At 59.0% G+C, this 14,449-nt stretch overlaps 1 protein-coding gene across 1 annotated transcript in view; it reads right to left on the bottom strand.

Annotated features, from left to right (window-relative positions):
• The window catches only part of ADAMTS13 (ADAM metallopeptidase with thrombospondin type 1 motif 13), a 32,233-nt gene extending 18,153 nt beyond the window's left edge, over window positions 1-14,080 (bottom strand). Inside the window, exons 1-13 of the mRNA XM_087869227.1 lie at window positions 13,759-14,080; window positions 11,357-11,468; window positions 10,943-11,009; window positions 9,604-9,884; window positions 8,619-8,778; window positions 7,415-7,554; window positions 5,215-5,298; window positions 4,901-5,025; window positions 4,630-4,776; window positions 3,008-3,148; window positions 2,244-2,406; window positions 1,343-1,447; window positions 29-180 (exon numbers count right to left, since the gene is read on the bottom strand). Coding sequence (XP_087725353.1) covers window positions 29-180; window positions 1,343-1,447; window positions 2,244-2,406; window positions 3,008-3,148; window positions 4,630-4,776; window positions 4,901-5,025; window positions 5,215-5,298; window positions 7,415-7,554; window positions 8,619-8,778; window positions 9,604-9,884; window positions 10,943-11,009; window positions 11,357-11,452 — 1,661 coding nt within the window. The 5' untranslated portion in view covers window positions 11,453-11,468; window positions 13,759-14,080. The remainder of the gene's footprint in view (window positions 1-28; window positions 181-1,342; window positions 1,448-2,243; window positions 2,407-3,007; window positions 3,149-4,629; window positions 4,777-4,900; window positions 5,026-5,214; window positions 5,299-7,414; window positions 7,555-8,618; window positions 8,779-9,603; window positions 9,885-10,942; window positions 11,010-11,356; window positions 11,469-13,758) is intronic.
• Between the last annotated feature and the right edge of the window lie 369 nt (window positions 14,081-14,449).

Here is a 14,449-nt window from a genome sequence, read left to right on the forward strand (position 1 = left end):
AAAGCACAGGGCGCCCTCCATGTGGTACCTGGGGTTGTTGCACTGCCGCCTCCGGGTGACCACACCCCCTCCGCAGGAGCGGGAGCAAGGACTGGGGGCACCCCAGCTAGACCAGTGCCCGTGCACCACCCCCACGGGGCTCAGCTCTGCCAGGGAGCGGCAGTGACCCTTGGAGCACCACTGCAAGAGAAGGACACACCATCCCACAGCCGGGGCACCCCACACCCATGGGAGCCCCATATCCACAGGGCTCCCCACACACAGGGCACCCACACCCATGCAGGTGTGCACACATGCAGGCACCCCCCCACCCCCATCCTGCTCAGGAACCAACACTGAATGGGAGAGGGCAAAACCCCAGGCTGTAGGACAGAGAAAGGGTCTGGCCACACTCGGCAGAGAAGAGAAGAAAGGCAGAGGCCCTGAGGTCTGCAGGGTAGAGGAAGACGCTGCCTGGCACGGCCAACGAGAGGGAGTCTGGGTCAGGGAGCTGGGCCCTGCTATCACTACCACTCAAAGACTTTGTCTCCTCTGTGGGGCCGGGGTGACAACACATGCCTGTCTCCAGACCAAGGGAAGGGGGGAAAGAAACTCAACAGCAGGGCTCCTTGCTCAGCATGGAGCCTGCTTCTCCCTCTCCCTCTGCCTGCTGCTTGCCCTGCTTGTGCTCTGTCTGTGTCAAACAAATAAAATCTTCTTCGGGGCGCCTGGGTGGCACAGCGGTTAAGCGTCTGCCTTCGGTTCAGGGCGTGATCCCGGCGTTATGGGATCGAGCCCCACATCAGGCTCCTCCGCTAGGAGCCTGCTTCTTCCTCTCCCACTCCCCCTGCTTGTGTTCCCTCTCTCGCTGGCTGTCTCTATCTCTGTCGAATAAATAAATAAAATCTTTAAAAAAAAGAAAAAACCAAATAAAATCTTCTTAAAAAATAGAGAAAGAAACTCAACAATGGTGCGGGAAGGGCGGAGCTCTGGTTCCCCCATCTGCCTGGGCAGAGTCACCAGCAAGCCCCTTGTCAGTTTTCACTGGTCCTGGGAACCTAGAAAACCCGTCCCATCTTCCAGGCCCTGCAGAGAGGCAGGGCAAGTCAGCTGGTGCACGTGACGTGTCTTGCAGCACGGCTCTCCAGACCAGGTGACCAAGAGCCGCTCCAGGGCCCTCTGCCCCAGCTAACCGATCCTCCTGTCCCCCACCCCAGGAATGCAGGCAGCTAGTCTTTGGTGCTCTGCATGGACACGTGCGAGTGCCAGTCTGTGCGTGTGCACCCGCGTGTGCACACACACACGCACACATGCACGCACACAAACGCACACACTCTACCATCCCTTCATTCCCTGCTCTGACCTTCTGCACGCCGCACTCTGTCCCATCCAGGAGAGGAACGAGGAGGCGGCTACAGCGGCTTTGGTCCAGGGGGTCAGTGTGGCAGGACAGAGCCTGGCACATGTCCTAAGAGGGGAGACAGGTGGCCAGCTCGAGGCCACCACAGCCTGTTGGCTCAGCATCCAGTCTTAATTGTCCCCCCACACCACAGAACACAGTGACACATACACTGTTCCGTGGGCAATGGTGGCCAGGGCAAAAGGGCACAGCACACCTCTCCATAGGACAGGGACAGCGACCAGGGCCCACAGTCATTTTAGGGGCCCACAAATATGTTTTCATTTCTTTTAAAACCAAAAGAAAATGATGATCTTTTCTATCAAAGAAGATGTTCTAATATGTAATGTTAATACATTCGTATTTACAACACTTACACTACATTTATAAAAACACTGATAATAAGTCTTAATATTTTGTATGGAAGAAGGGGCCCACTAAGGCAAAGGTGCCTGGGGTCCATGAAAGTCCTGTGCAGCCCAGGGAGGAAGTCTGTCTTTGGGGTGCCTGCCCCCTTCATCTCCCCTGCCCCTGCCAGCTCACACTCCTGCTATAGGGTTTGGTTTGGAGGTCACTTCCTCCGGGAAGCCCTCCAGGTTCCCATTGGGTTGGAAGCCCTTGGTAACTGCCTATTTAAGTTCCACGTCCAAGGACTCAGGAGCCTGCCAGGGCCGGCTCTCCCTTATTTGCGGGACACAGTCAAAATGAAAACATTGGGCTCTTGTTTAAAAATTAATAATGTTAAGAAGTGACTGACAGCCTGGCACAGCGGGTGCTCACAGGGGGGCATGAGCGGTGCGGGGCCGTTGGGCACAGGTGGAGGGCGCATGGGTTTGGTTGTGGATAAGCGGGCGGCGGGACTCACGAGGTGTTCCCTGGCGAAGGTGCAGGCCACCGCCCTGGCGCCGAAGGCAACGCGGCACTGCTCGTCCGCGCCGTAGAGGAGGCCGGGCTGCGCCTGGGGAGGGTGCCCCGCGGCTCCGGCCTGCTGCTCTGGCGGGTCCCGCATGCAGTGCGCCCGTCCTGTGCTGCGACAAGGCCCCGGCTCAGGCCCCGGTGGACACGGGGTGGGGGCGGGGGAGGATGGGAGTCCTCGGCGCTGCCCGCACCGAGAGCTGGCCCTGTGCGGGGACCGGGCGTAAGCCCGGAACCAGCGCGGAGTACAGGTGGGGCCGGAGCGGAAGCGCGCACGAAGCAGCGGGGAGGAGGGGATGCGGCAGACGGAGGCTGGACTGGGGAGCGGGTGGGATGGAGGGTCCAGGCTAAGGCATGGTGCCTGGAAGGATGGGCGTGTATGGGGCAGAATTGAGGGGTGGGCGCAGAAGCGGGTGGGATGGAAGAGCGGGTGCACGGGAGTAGGAGGGAAGGAGGGAGCCGGCCCAGAGAGGTGTGAACGGCCGGCATGCGGAGGGGCAGGTGGAAGGGTGGGTGCAGGGGCGTGGCGGAGGATGGAGTGCCCTGGGGAGGTGCTGGGGGCCCATGGGGAGGGGGGCGGGGGACGCGAGGGGATTGAGAGGGCCGGGCATGGCTGGGGCAGATGGAGGGGTGGGTCTGGGGGACGAGCAGGGGTGCGCCCCGAGTGCAGATGGGGGCGTGGGGAGGGCTGGGCGGGGTGACGGACGCAGCTACCTCAGCAGGTGCAGCAGCTGCCGGCGGCTGCAGGCGGACCACGAGAGGTCGCCGCCGGCGGGCGCCGCGTCCTGGGACGCCATCACGTGGCCGCTGGGCTCGCAGCCGCTGCCCGGCGCACCGTCGTGCTCCACGCCCAAGCTGTGCGGGGGAGGCAACGCTGAGGGTCCCCTCGCCTACCCACCGCCTCCATCCCCCGCTCCTGTCCAGGCCCGGCCGATCCTGTGATGACCGTGGCAGCAGCGTGGTTTCAGACCCCAGGGGCCTCCTGACCCTGCCACCAGAGAGCCCTGCCTCAGTTTCCCACCCGAGAGAGCACTGGATCAGCCAGGGGGCTCCTGCCTCTTTAGGCTAATAAATATCAAAAGGTTTTAGAAGTGTTGAGGCCAATCTAATCCGCAGTATTATAAATCAGGGCGGATGGGGTCTGGAGGCACCCTGGCGGGGGGAGGGGGGGGGCGGCTGCCGGTGATTACTTTCTTGATCTGTGGGCTGCTGGCTCAGAGTGGAAAAATTCATCCACTGCTTGCATCCTAACGTTAATAAAAAAGTTGAGAAGATGTGCAGGCCTTTGGCCATCGTCTCCACTCCCCGTGGAAGACAATGGTTTTCAAAACCTTCTTAAAAACAAAAACAAACAAAAAACAAACAAACAAAACCAACCTTTTCCCTCTGAACAAGACAGATGGAGGTCTTGCAGGGTGGGCATGGGGTGCAGGGGTGGAGGGGTGCAGGTGCAGGAACCAGGGTAAGAGCGGGCCTGTTGTGGGCTGATGTGGGGGGGAGGAGCCCCAGGTTCACTGGGCACCTGGGCCCCTCACAGAGATAGGGGTGTGGGGGATTCCACAGCAGAGCTCAGTGGGGGGGGGAGGCCTGGGGGCAGGTGGGGGCTGGGGGGAGGCAGCAGAGACTCGCTTTTTACTTTAGGTGTCTCCGTACTGCCTGACTTTTTACAGCAAGTGGGTGTTACTTTCATAATGAAAAGACTAAAAACCATAAAGAAAAGAAGTTCCCCACTTTGGGTAAATGACAATAGACAGGAACAAAGATTTGCCTACAGAATGCAGAATGTTCATAACAGGAAAAACTTGGAAACAACCTAAAAAGCCAACAACGGGGGGATTAGTTAAATAAATTACAGTGCATACAAAAAAAATTATAAAAGATCTAGGAAAAAATGTTTGGGATGTATTTATTGTTCCATTAAAAAACAAGGAACAAAACAATATACAATACAATCCCGATTTTGCAATAAAAAATTATGTGTGTGGGTAAGAAATAACTACAACACAAAACGTGAACAGATGTTATCTCTAAGTGGTAGGATCTGGGATAATTTTGACAGCCTACTTTTTCTTTACCTGAATTTCCTGGAAAAATTATTTTCTAATTGCTAAGTTTGTCTTGCTTGTTTTTGGAGGAAAAAAATTTTTTTAATCGCCTGGTAATCAAGAAGTATCAGATTTCCCAGCCCTTGTGCCTGCCCCACCTCCCAAGCCCACTGGGGCCAAGGGTACAGGTTCATTCCGGCAGACTCTTCTGGGGCCCACCGCCAGCCTCGACGTGACCTCCTGGGAGCCCCGGTCAGCTCCTGGGCCTCAGCTTGGGGACAGGACGCCTACCTGTGCCCAATCTCATGGGCGATGGTGACCCCCAGGTCAAAGCCAGTATCCTCGGTGATGAGGCAGCTCCAGGAGGACGAGCAAGCACCCCCCAGCTGGGTGACCCCCCGAACCTTCCGGTTACCATCAGGTAACTCCAGGTCAAACCTTGGCAAGAGAGAACAGACATCCATCCGGGTGGTGCTGAGGTGTCTCCTGCTGCCAGACCGCCTTTGCAGAGACGGGGTGCAGCTCCCAGGCAGGCTGGCGTGCCCCTGGGGAGCACGGCTACCTGGTGACGTAGAGGACCAGGTCGGCATGCCCGGGATCCATGTCGTCCTCAGGGTTGACCGTCCTGCTCCACTCGCAGACGCTCAGCAGTGATGCCGTGATGTTGGCTGTGATATTCGGGGCATCCTGGGGGGTCAGTAATAGACCCCGTGTTTATGGGCACTGCACCCAACAGGGTGCGGACAGCCACTGGCATCTCAGGCCTCACTGCAGCCCTGTTCCAACGCATGCTACAGATGGGGAGACCCACAGGAAGAGGGAAAGAGAACAGAAGTGGGTTTTCCAGTGACTCTGGGCTCCCAGCTCGGCGCCTACCTCGGGCTGGGTCAGGATGACCAACTTCACCAAATGTACTCGGAACTGAGCCCCCAGGGATGGGTCCCTCAGCAGCTCTGACCCCTGTGGAAGGGCAGGAAAGAGAGATGACTCACGTGGGCTGGCGTGGCCTGACTGGCGGGCTGGGCCCCGGAGAAGATGCGCCATCAACATGGGAGAAGATGCTAGTCCCTGGGCGGGGAGCCAGCCACAGGGACAGGCAACGTGCTCTGGTCCTCCCCTTGCTCAGGGCTCAAGAAGTCCAACCAACACACACACACACACACACACACACACACACACACACGACCCTGAAACCATGGGACACAAATAATTGTTATTAGTCTAGAACATTCCATTCCAACACTGTTCTCTCTCACCAGATTCACCCTGTCCTTTCTCCATTCTGCCCATCCACCTGAAACACCGTTCTCTGCTTGTTTAACCTTCGCGTCTCCGTAATGCAGCACGAGGGCCTCCCCTCCCTCCACAAGCCCTTTCCTGGGTTCCAGAGAGAAGGTTCCCCCCACAGCCAGCCTCCTGGCTCTCTCTTGGCACACGTGTCGAGATGCCGATCGTGGGGACGCCTGGGTGGCTCAGTTGGTTAACTGTCTGCCTTTGGCTCAGGTCATGATCCTGCGGTCCTGGGATCGATGGGGCTCTCTGCTCAGCAGGGGAGTCTGCTAATCCCTCTCCCTCTGCTCCTGCTCCTGCTCTCTCTCTCACTCACTCTCTCTTTCAAATAAATAAATAAAATCTTAAAAAAAAAAAAAGATGCCAATCGTGGTTGACTTGTCATGGGGCTGTTGGCACCGACTCGTCCTCGGAATTACACAGGGCACCCATGGGAGCACTCTGCTGTCACTGGCCTCAGCTGGCCTGAGCCTGACACCGAGCTCTGCCACTTTCCTTTCCAGGCTGCTCAGGATCCCGTGAACTGACCCTGGAAGCCCAGGTTTCTTGTCTGGAAAATGGAGGGAAAGCCTTCCGTGCTGTTAGCAGACTTAGGAACAAAACAGCTGGCACGAGGTAGGTGTCCTGTCAAGACAGCACCGTCTGGGCAGAAGCCAGGCTGGCATCTACCACCCTCCTGGGTCCTCAGAAGGCACAAACGAGCAGAGGGAGCACGGCTCCATCACCATCATCAGTATATTCGCGGTGGGACCCCCAGTGCTTGAAAACAAGAGCTTTCAAGCCACTCAAAGGAGATGCTGTTCAGAGATGCAGTTCGCCCAGGGCTGCAGGCGGACACCTGAGCGGGCTTACTGTGGCCTGGTGCCAGGTCTGCAAGGGGGCGGGACCACAGGGGTGTGGCCATGGGACCCAGAGGCCCAGAGAACACAAGGGGACAGGGAGGGGGCAGGGAGGGGACCGGTGGCCTGGGGCTCTGAGCCTGGGGGGGACTTTTCTGTGGCCACACCTGAGGCAGGGCACACAGTGGCGCTAAGAACTATACATTCTCTGGAAGCAGCCCGCCCTTCAGGGCCAGCTTACAAGCAGGAGAGCACTCTCCTTGCGGTGTTGTTCCTAACCTCCTGACGCTGTGGAAGCTTCCATGGCAGCCTAGAGCAGTCACTGTGTGTGTGTGTGTGTGTGTGTGTGTGTGTGTGTGTCACACGTGCGTTCCCTAGTTGCGGGCACGGGGTCTCATGGAGTCTGTTAGATCACCCGTGAGCACTCGGTTGTTGGGACGCCTCTGTCCCTCTGATAACACTCAGTGCGAGTTGTACTCCCACCCCCCCTTCACCCCTAAGCCAAGGAGAGGCCAGCAGCAATGGGGTGCCCACAAGAAGAGGGCCAGCGCTGCTGGCCGAGGTGCCCGTGGAGCAAATGGGCTTCAGGACAGAGGCCAGATTCGAGAGTCCCCCGGAGAGAAGGGACCCAAGTAGCAAGAGGCTGTGGGGTACACTAGGGAGCCAAGAGGGGTCCCAGGACCTCACCCACCTCCATGCCGGCTGAGGGAGCGGAGGAGGAAGCAAAGGGCAGGCCGCACCCCTCCCCACGCCAAGGCCCTGGGGCCCAAGCATGACCCCAGCCTTAGGGTTACACCTGAGTTCAACCCGAGTTCAAAGTACCCGGTAAGCCAGCCCACGCACATTCCACCCCAAGCCCCTGGCATGGGGTGCCGGATCTGGAGGCTCCCAAGTCCCGCGCCTTCTGGCCAGCACCGTCCAAGGGGCCGGCTCCACAAGGGACTCACCATGTTGAGGTTAGTGAGAACGTAGCGCTCAGTGTCCTCCTGGTGAGCCTGGTAGACGTCGGGGCCCACGGCCACCAGCAGCTCCAAGTGCAGGACGCTCCCGGCAGCCCATCTCCGGACTCGAGAGTGAGGAGGACGGCCTGCTGAGGGAGGAGGCAGGGCTGACAGCGAAGGTTCTAGAAAGCAGACGACCTGTGGTTTGGCCACCCACAGCCAGGTCTTTCCTGGGCCGAGAGACCATGTGAGCCCTGTCCCTGCCACTACCCACTACGGGGTTTAGGGAGGCAGGGGTCCTTAGCTTCCTCATGGGGAATGTGGGGACCAGGGGATACCAGCCTCCCAGGTGGGTGAGCACCTCGGGAGCGGGCCTGGGCTGTGCCCACTCTCAACCCCTACCTCTAGCCCTCCAGAAGCTGGCCTCCTGGCTCCTCAGGAGGGTTGAGGGTCCCAAGCTGTCGGAAGTCGCTTTCTGCGGTGGCTGTTAGAACCAGTGGGAGCTAGCCCAAGAGGCTACTGGGTCTTGGATTCCACCCCACCCCGAGGGCCAGATCCCATCAGGGACCAGGCATTCCGGAGCATCTGAAAGGGCCCAGTGGCAATGCAGGGCCCAACGAGGGAGCTATTATGCGGCCTTTTTGTCCTTTGGGTCTCCCCAAAGCCCCAGGCACTGACTCTGCCTCCTTGATGCCCCTCTGGGCACCTGCTGGAGAGCAGAACAGGGTCATTCCAAGATGACAAGGAGAGCCCAAAACCACGCTCTGCCTGCACCTGGATGCAACCCGGAGGATGGACAAGTGGGCCTGGAAGGCAGCGGAGCCAGCTCCAATCCTGGTCATGCCCTGAAGCCGCTGCGTCAGCCCTGACCAGCCACTCCGTCTTTGGGCCTCCGTGTTCCCGTCTATACTAGTAACTAATGCCAGTAAGCGATGTCCTGCCAACAGCGCACGACTGTGAACGTGCTTGGTAAACTACGAAGAGCTGCTCGCAGGCTGGACGTCTACCCGTCCCCCAAGTAGACAGTCGGGGGCATGGCTGATGGCCGGCCACGTGTTCCCCTGGCCCACCTGCTCCCCAGCATCCTGACGAGGATGGTTCAGTCACGGTTGCAGCATTTTGTACGGCCACCTGGGCGTTTCGGGGAGCTGCCCCCCCCCCCGCGCTGTCCCCAAGGGCAGCTCCACCCTCCCTCTCCCGGGTGCTGTACCTCGGATGACTTCTGGGGCCTCGGGGGCCACGGGGGCCTTGGGGACAGGCCTGTGGATCAGGTGGGGCTGGGCACGAACCCAGGGAGGCACCAGCTCCTGGTGCTGTCTCCTCACTGGCTGGACGTAAAACCGGTCCGCACCGACAAGGATGTCACCCTCCTAGAGAAGAGAGCAGCCTGGCGCACAGCCCACCGGCCCCACTGCACGACAGAGCCTCTCTGGGATGTTACAGCACTGGGCACGGACCTGCCCTGAGCTCTCTGCAACAGCTCCTCTCCAAGTCCAGCATCCCCAAACCCATCCTTGTGGGACAGCTGGGGACCCGAGCCCTTCCGGGGCCATGTCTACAGCTACACCTGCTGCCAGCACCCCCCCACCCCCCACCCACACTCTGGTCCTCCCTCACATCACGGCCTTTGGACCCCAGGCTGTAGGACCTGGGAGAGACACTGGTGGGATCCCACGTGTACAGAAATGGAGGGAGCCTCAAGGGACTAGCTAGGCCCGTGCTAATGGACGGCATGGCAGTGACCAGACTGACCCGGAGTGGCATGTGTCCCAGCCCATGCTGGGCTGCCCAACACAGCAACCAGGGAGGGGTGTAATGACATAAGTGGCTCTGTCTTGATGGATGCGTTGTGACAAATTTACATGGCCACCTGACAACCCAAGACACCTCATCATTTCTCAGTTAAAGACCCTGAGATCCGATCGAGTGTCCAGTCCGAGGTTGTCAGGATTAAGTGACAGAGCTGGAATGTGAACTCAAAGGGCTGACTGCGAAGCCCTGGTTCTTTCCATTTCTTGGTCCCCTGGATTTGCACCTGGCTCTGCCGCCTGCTAGCTGGGAGGCCTGGGGGAGCTCAGCCAGCTTTTCTAGCCTCTGTGGAACATGCCTTCATGGGGCCTGGCATGCGGCAAAGATCCGGTGTGCTGTCCTCCCGCACACCTGGCTGGGCGGAAGAGGGCCGGGCTCCCACTCACCAAGTGGCCCGAGCAGTAAGTGACTCTGGCCACGGCACCCAGGGGCAGCAGGGGGCGGCCTCCCGAGAAGCAGAGATGGGGCGGCCATCTCAGTAGCCGCAGGGAGGCGTTCAGCACGTGCTCGCTGGTGAAGGAGGCCGTAAGGAGGCTCTGCTCCGGCGGGAAGGAGACGGTGAAGAGCTGGCCCCAGGCGTGCAGGGAGCAGCTTGGGGCCCTGCAGGGAGGCCCCCCGGGCCCATCTTCACAGATGCAGCTGAGAGGGGCCACATCGAATGGAGGCACTGCAGAAGACAGGAGGCTGCCTCGCTCAGCCATGCTCAGCCCTCCGGTCTTCCTGCCCGGGAGAGGAGGACCCAATTTGTTCCCTTTGGTGTGGGGACGCATGCTGGCCTGGAACCCCGGAGGGGGTGGGGTGGGGGCCTGGGTTCAAATTCAGCTCTTTCCAGCTTGCAAGGGGGTGGACTTCAAGTTGCCTCTCCCATCTGGGCCTCACCCCTGAAGCAGACCAGCACTCGGCACACTAGCCTCACCCCACGACAGGGTTTTACGAGGGGTGGCGTGAACCCCAAAAGACAGAGCACATTCAAGCACAGCTTCTGGGACCTCTAGGAAAGGCAGGCGCCCAAGGCCATCCTCACCATCCTCTTCCACCCATCTGCCTCACCCCTAAGGAGCCCCTGGAGGGCTTAGAGACCCCAGGCCCCAGCAGGGGCAGAGCTCCAGGGACCTGGGGCCCCATACACAAGTTTCCGGTCCACATCCCCACCCCCAGGCGACCCCAGGCAGGGCTCGGTGTGCATCTGACCCAGGCCCCAGAGAATTCAGTCCCAAGTGGGATATCCTTTCTATCTCTCCACCCTGACCGCTAGGCCACCCTGCCTCTGGGACCCAGGAGCCTTTAGATCAATGGCCCAACTCGGAAAGGGGGCTGGCAGCCCAGAGAAGTCCACAGACGTGGCCGAGAGCGACAGGAAGGCTCTGGCTGGAACTTGAGCCAGCGCCTATCTTGTTTCTCACAGAAAAGATAAATATTTCCATCCGTGACCAGAAACCACAAGAGCTCCTGCAGCTTCCCCAGCCCCAGGGAGACCCCGGGGCAAAAGGGACCAGCTAATTAGTAACCATTCCCTCGAGATACTGAGCAGGCGCCTGGGGTCAGAACCCCAGCTTGGTCCAGAACACCCAGACCACTTTCATGGACTTGGCAGAAGTCCAGAGTTAATTAACAGAAATGATGGCAGCTTCTTGGACCTCCTCCCAGCAGAGCCCAGAGGATGTGAGGATGTGCCCCTCAGGCTCTGAGGAACTCCCCCTGCCAAGAAGACTCCAGGACAAGTACCTTTTAAAGTAGCTTCAGGGCCAAAATAAGAAGTCACTTCCTCTGGCGCCAAAGCCTGAAGAAATTCCTGCAAGACAGAAAGGACAAGGGAGAAGAGAAGAGGGAGAGGGAGAGGGGGTGGCAGAGGGGCAAGGCAAGGGGGAGGGGAAATCGAGGTGGGGGTGGGGGAGGACGACACAGTACTGAGAAGCCCATTGCTTCCACAGCGAGCACACTCCATCCCCGAAACCCTAGGCTCAGATCTGCTCCCCCCCCCAGTGCAAACCCTAAAGCTGAAAGAACACCCCCACTCTCCCCAAAGGCTGTTTGGGCAGTTCCCTCTCTCCCCAGGGCACCCTCCTTCAGCACCCAGAAGAACTCAGACTCCCGGCCCCAGGGCTCCCCAAACACGTCCGCACCTGCAGACTCACCCACCTGCTGGAAATCGGAGAGACCCCAGCAGCCCAGGAGAAAGAAGGCCGAAGTGAGAACCGCCCCCACACCTCTCCCCCAAGGGTGAGGCGGCCTCATCCTCAGGAAAACCAGCCTGTAGCAGAGGAAGAGAGCCTTGTGACTGGATATCTGGCCAGTGTGGAATGTGGTAGACCCTGGTGGGTGGGAAGATGGGGCTGTGTTTACTCTTGGGAGCTTCCTCTCGGGGCAGGGGCCATGGGAGTGGGCAGCCTGCACACTCTTGCACGAGGCGGGTCCTCGGTCCAGAGCACCGGATCCTACACCCTGGGATGGAGCTGTGCCAAGCAGCACAATCAGGAGGAGGGAGCACTGGACCGGGAGTCTTACAGATGTGGATTCAGGCGTGATTCTACAACAAAGGCTGGGTTCCTCTCCCCTGACTGATAAAAGGCTGTGCATTCCAGCCCCCAACCTTCTCTCCTCTACTGACACCCCATAATCTGTCCCGCTCTCCACTCCTCATTCCCTTTGTCAAGCTAAAATCGTCGGGAGGCAGTCATTATACAAGCTCATCTATCTGGGATCGAAGAATTGCAATTCAGGGCACAGAGATTTGGGTCACAATCCAAATAACGCCCCACTCGGGAACAAAAGTCACAAGCATTCACAGCAAAAACAGGCCATTGCTTACGTTGCTTACAGAGAATTTTTGATTGGTGTTGGCAACAGAAAGGGAATCTTTGTAATATAAATCTGGACTGAGGCTATCAGTAAGCAGTCCTTCACTGTAGGAGGGCTGCAAGTGTTCAGGCTAGGTCCCTGGAATATTCGCACTCTGGCCTAGTTCAAAAATTCACTGTTCCACCGGTGACGATGGGGAGGACGTGTGCGAGGCCCATCTCCTTAATGGACTCCTGGCTCCATTTTATTTATTTATTTATTTAAAGATCTTATTTATTTATTTGACAGAGATAGAGACAGCCAGCGAGAGAGGGAACACAAGCAAGGGGAGTGGGAGAGGAAGAAGCAGGCTCATAGCAGAGGAGCCTGATGTGGGGCTCGATCCCAGAATGCCGGGATCACGCCCTGAGCCGAAGGCAGACGCTTAACCACTGTGCCACCCAGGCGCCCCATCCTGGCTCCATTTTAAAACCCCTTGACATAAGTGACCCTGTTTCACTTCACCCTCCTCACCCAGTGCAGACCCCAGGCCCCCCACTATCCTCACATCTCACAGACATTCCTCTGCTTCACCCCCTCCCTCTCTGCTACTGACTATTCTGTGTCTGCCCCCCACGGACTGTCACGGAACCAGGCGAGGTGGCACCACGCCGCCCTCAGCATCACAGACCACCAGGCAGCCCTTCCACTTTCTGGAAGATTCTCGGTCACACTCTCCAAAGCACTATTTCTGGCTCCCTCACACCTTCAGGACCCCACCCCCAACTCAGCTGACAGCTAGCAGGGGGACTGTGCAGGTCCCCTGCCTCCGTGTCCTCTGTTATCCCAGAGGCTGCACCGACATTCCATCCTGGGTGGTTGGCTTTCCTTTCCCAGGTCTGATCTGGGTGATTGCCTGAGGCTCTCCCCGCCCATCCCATCAAAGAGGCATTTCCCCCTTTACCTTTCCCAGGTACACCAACCCAATTCACGCTGTGGCGCTCCTGACTATCTCTGTGACTGCTCCCGGGAGACCCAGAAAGACACATCGCCCCCTAATCCAAGCTCATCACTGCTGGCCTGGGCATGGGTGATGGGCTCCCACCTGGCCTCCCCGCTCTCGAGTGCGTCCTCCCTGTCCCATTTCTCGTAGAATGTCAGTGACCTTTAAGAACTCAAGTCAGACTGCGTCACCCCCCAGCTTTAAAGCAGTCGATGGCTTCCCCTGCCCTTAGAGTAAAATGTTCACACCCCTACCTGCAGCCTCTGAGGCTCCGTAATCACAGATTAGACGGGCCCTGCTGTTCCTCTGCCTACGTCCCTAAGCCTCTCGCTTGGCACACAGAGCCTCCGCTGCACCAGCCCGCTGCCCCATTAGGGCTGCCGCGTCAAGGGCTTTGCTGCCCTTCCCTTTGAGCCCTGGTTTTCCCTTCAAGGTTCCGCTCTCACGTCACCTGCTCAAAGAGGCCCTCCCTTATGACCCGATCTAAGTGGCCCCCAGGTAGGGTTGCCACATTCAGAAGATAAAAATCAGGACACTCAGTTAAATTTCAATTTTGGATTCACACGCATACTTTTTGCTTTAGTCTATGCCCCCAATATTGCAACTACTGCATCACGCATAATTATACTAAAAATTATTCTTTATCGGAAATTCCCACTTCTCGGGGCATCCTGCAGGTTGTCTGGTAACCGCCCCGGGTCAATCTCTTCCCAGCATCTCTGTTATCACCTTCATGGCAGTTACTGGTGCCCAAAATTACCTGGTGGGTTTGCGAGCTGTTTCCCTGAAAGCCCCCCACCGCCGCACGCTCACGCACAGACTCGCACTCTGCGTGACGAAGTGGACGCTTTCCGGGAGCCGAGGCTCATCCGCGGAGTTAATCCAGGCACCGAGGGGCGAGGCAAAGGGGTGCTGATTTATTGTCGCCGCTGTTGCGTAAAATAATACACAGCGTTGTTACAATGCTTCCTCATTGCTATCGGCTGTGGCTCAAGCGCCTCTGCAGCCCCGGGGCGCCGGGGTCGTCCTTCCGTCCCCGGGCCTCAGTTTCCCCACTCGGAGAGGGAGGAGGGGCGGAGCCCGGGCCGCCCGGCGGGAGGGGGCGTGGCCCCGGCCCCGCGAGCCTTTCGCTCCGCCCCCCGCCCTGCCGCCCAGCGCCCCCTCGCGGCCGCCGGCACCCCTGCGCTCGGCCGTCACAGTCGCGGTGCTACACCGACGGCGGCCCCCCTGTTCCCTTCCGGCGTCCTGGTTTCTCATCCCCGTCCCGGCTCTCGGAAGATCCTGGGCTTTTCCGAACCCCACCCTCGGTCACGGGGCCCGACGCCGCTCGCTGGGGCGGTGACCCTTCTCCCAGGCGGGCGGAGAGCCTCGCCTTGACCCGGGCCGTGCGGAACCAGGGGCGAAGGCTCGGTTTCCAGCACTTCCGGGGACGAGGGCGCACGTGCCGAGGC

This window comes from Ursus americanus, chromosome 18, assembly GCF_024610735.1.
Source record: "Ursus americanus isolate L20-20 chromosome 18, mUrsAme1.1.p, whole genome shotgun sequence".
Taxonomy (NCBI): Eukaryota; Metazoa; Chordata; class Mammalia; order Carnivora; family Ursidae; genus Ursus; species Ursus americanus.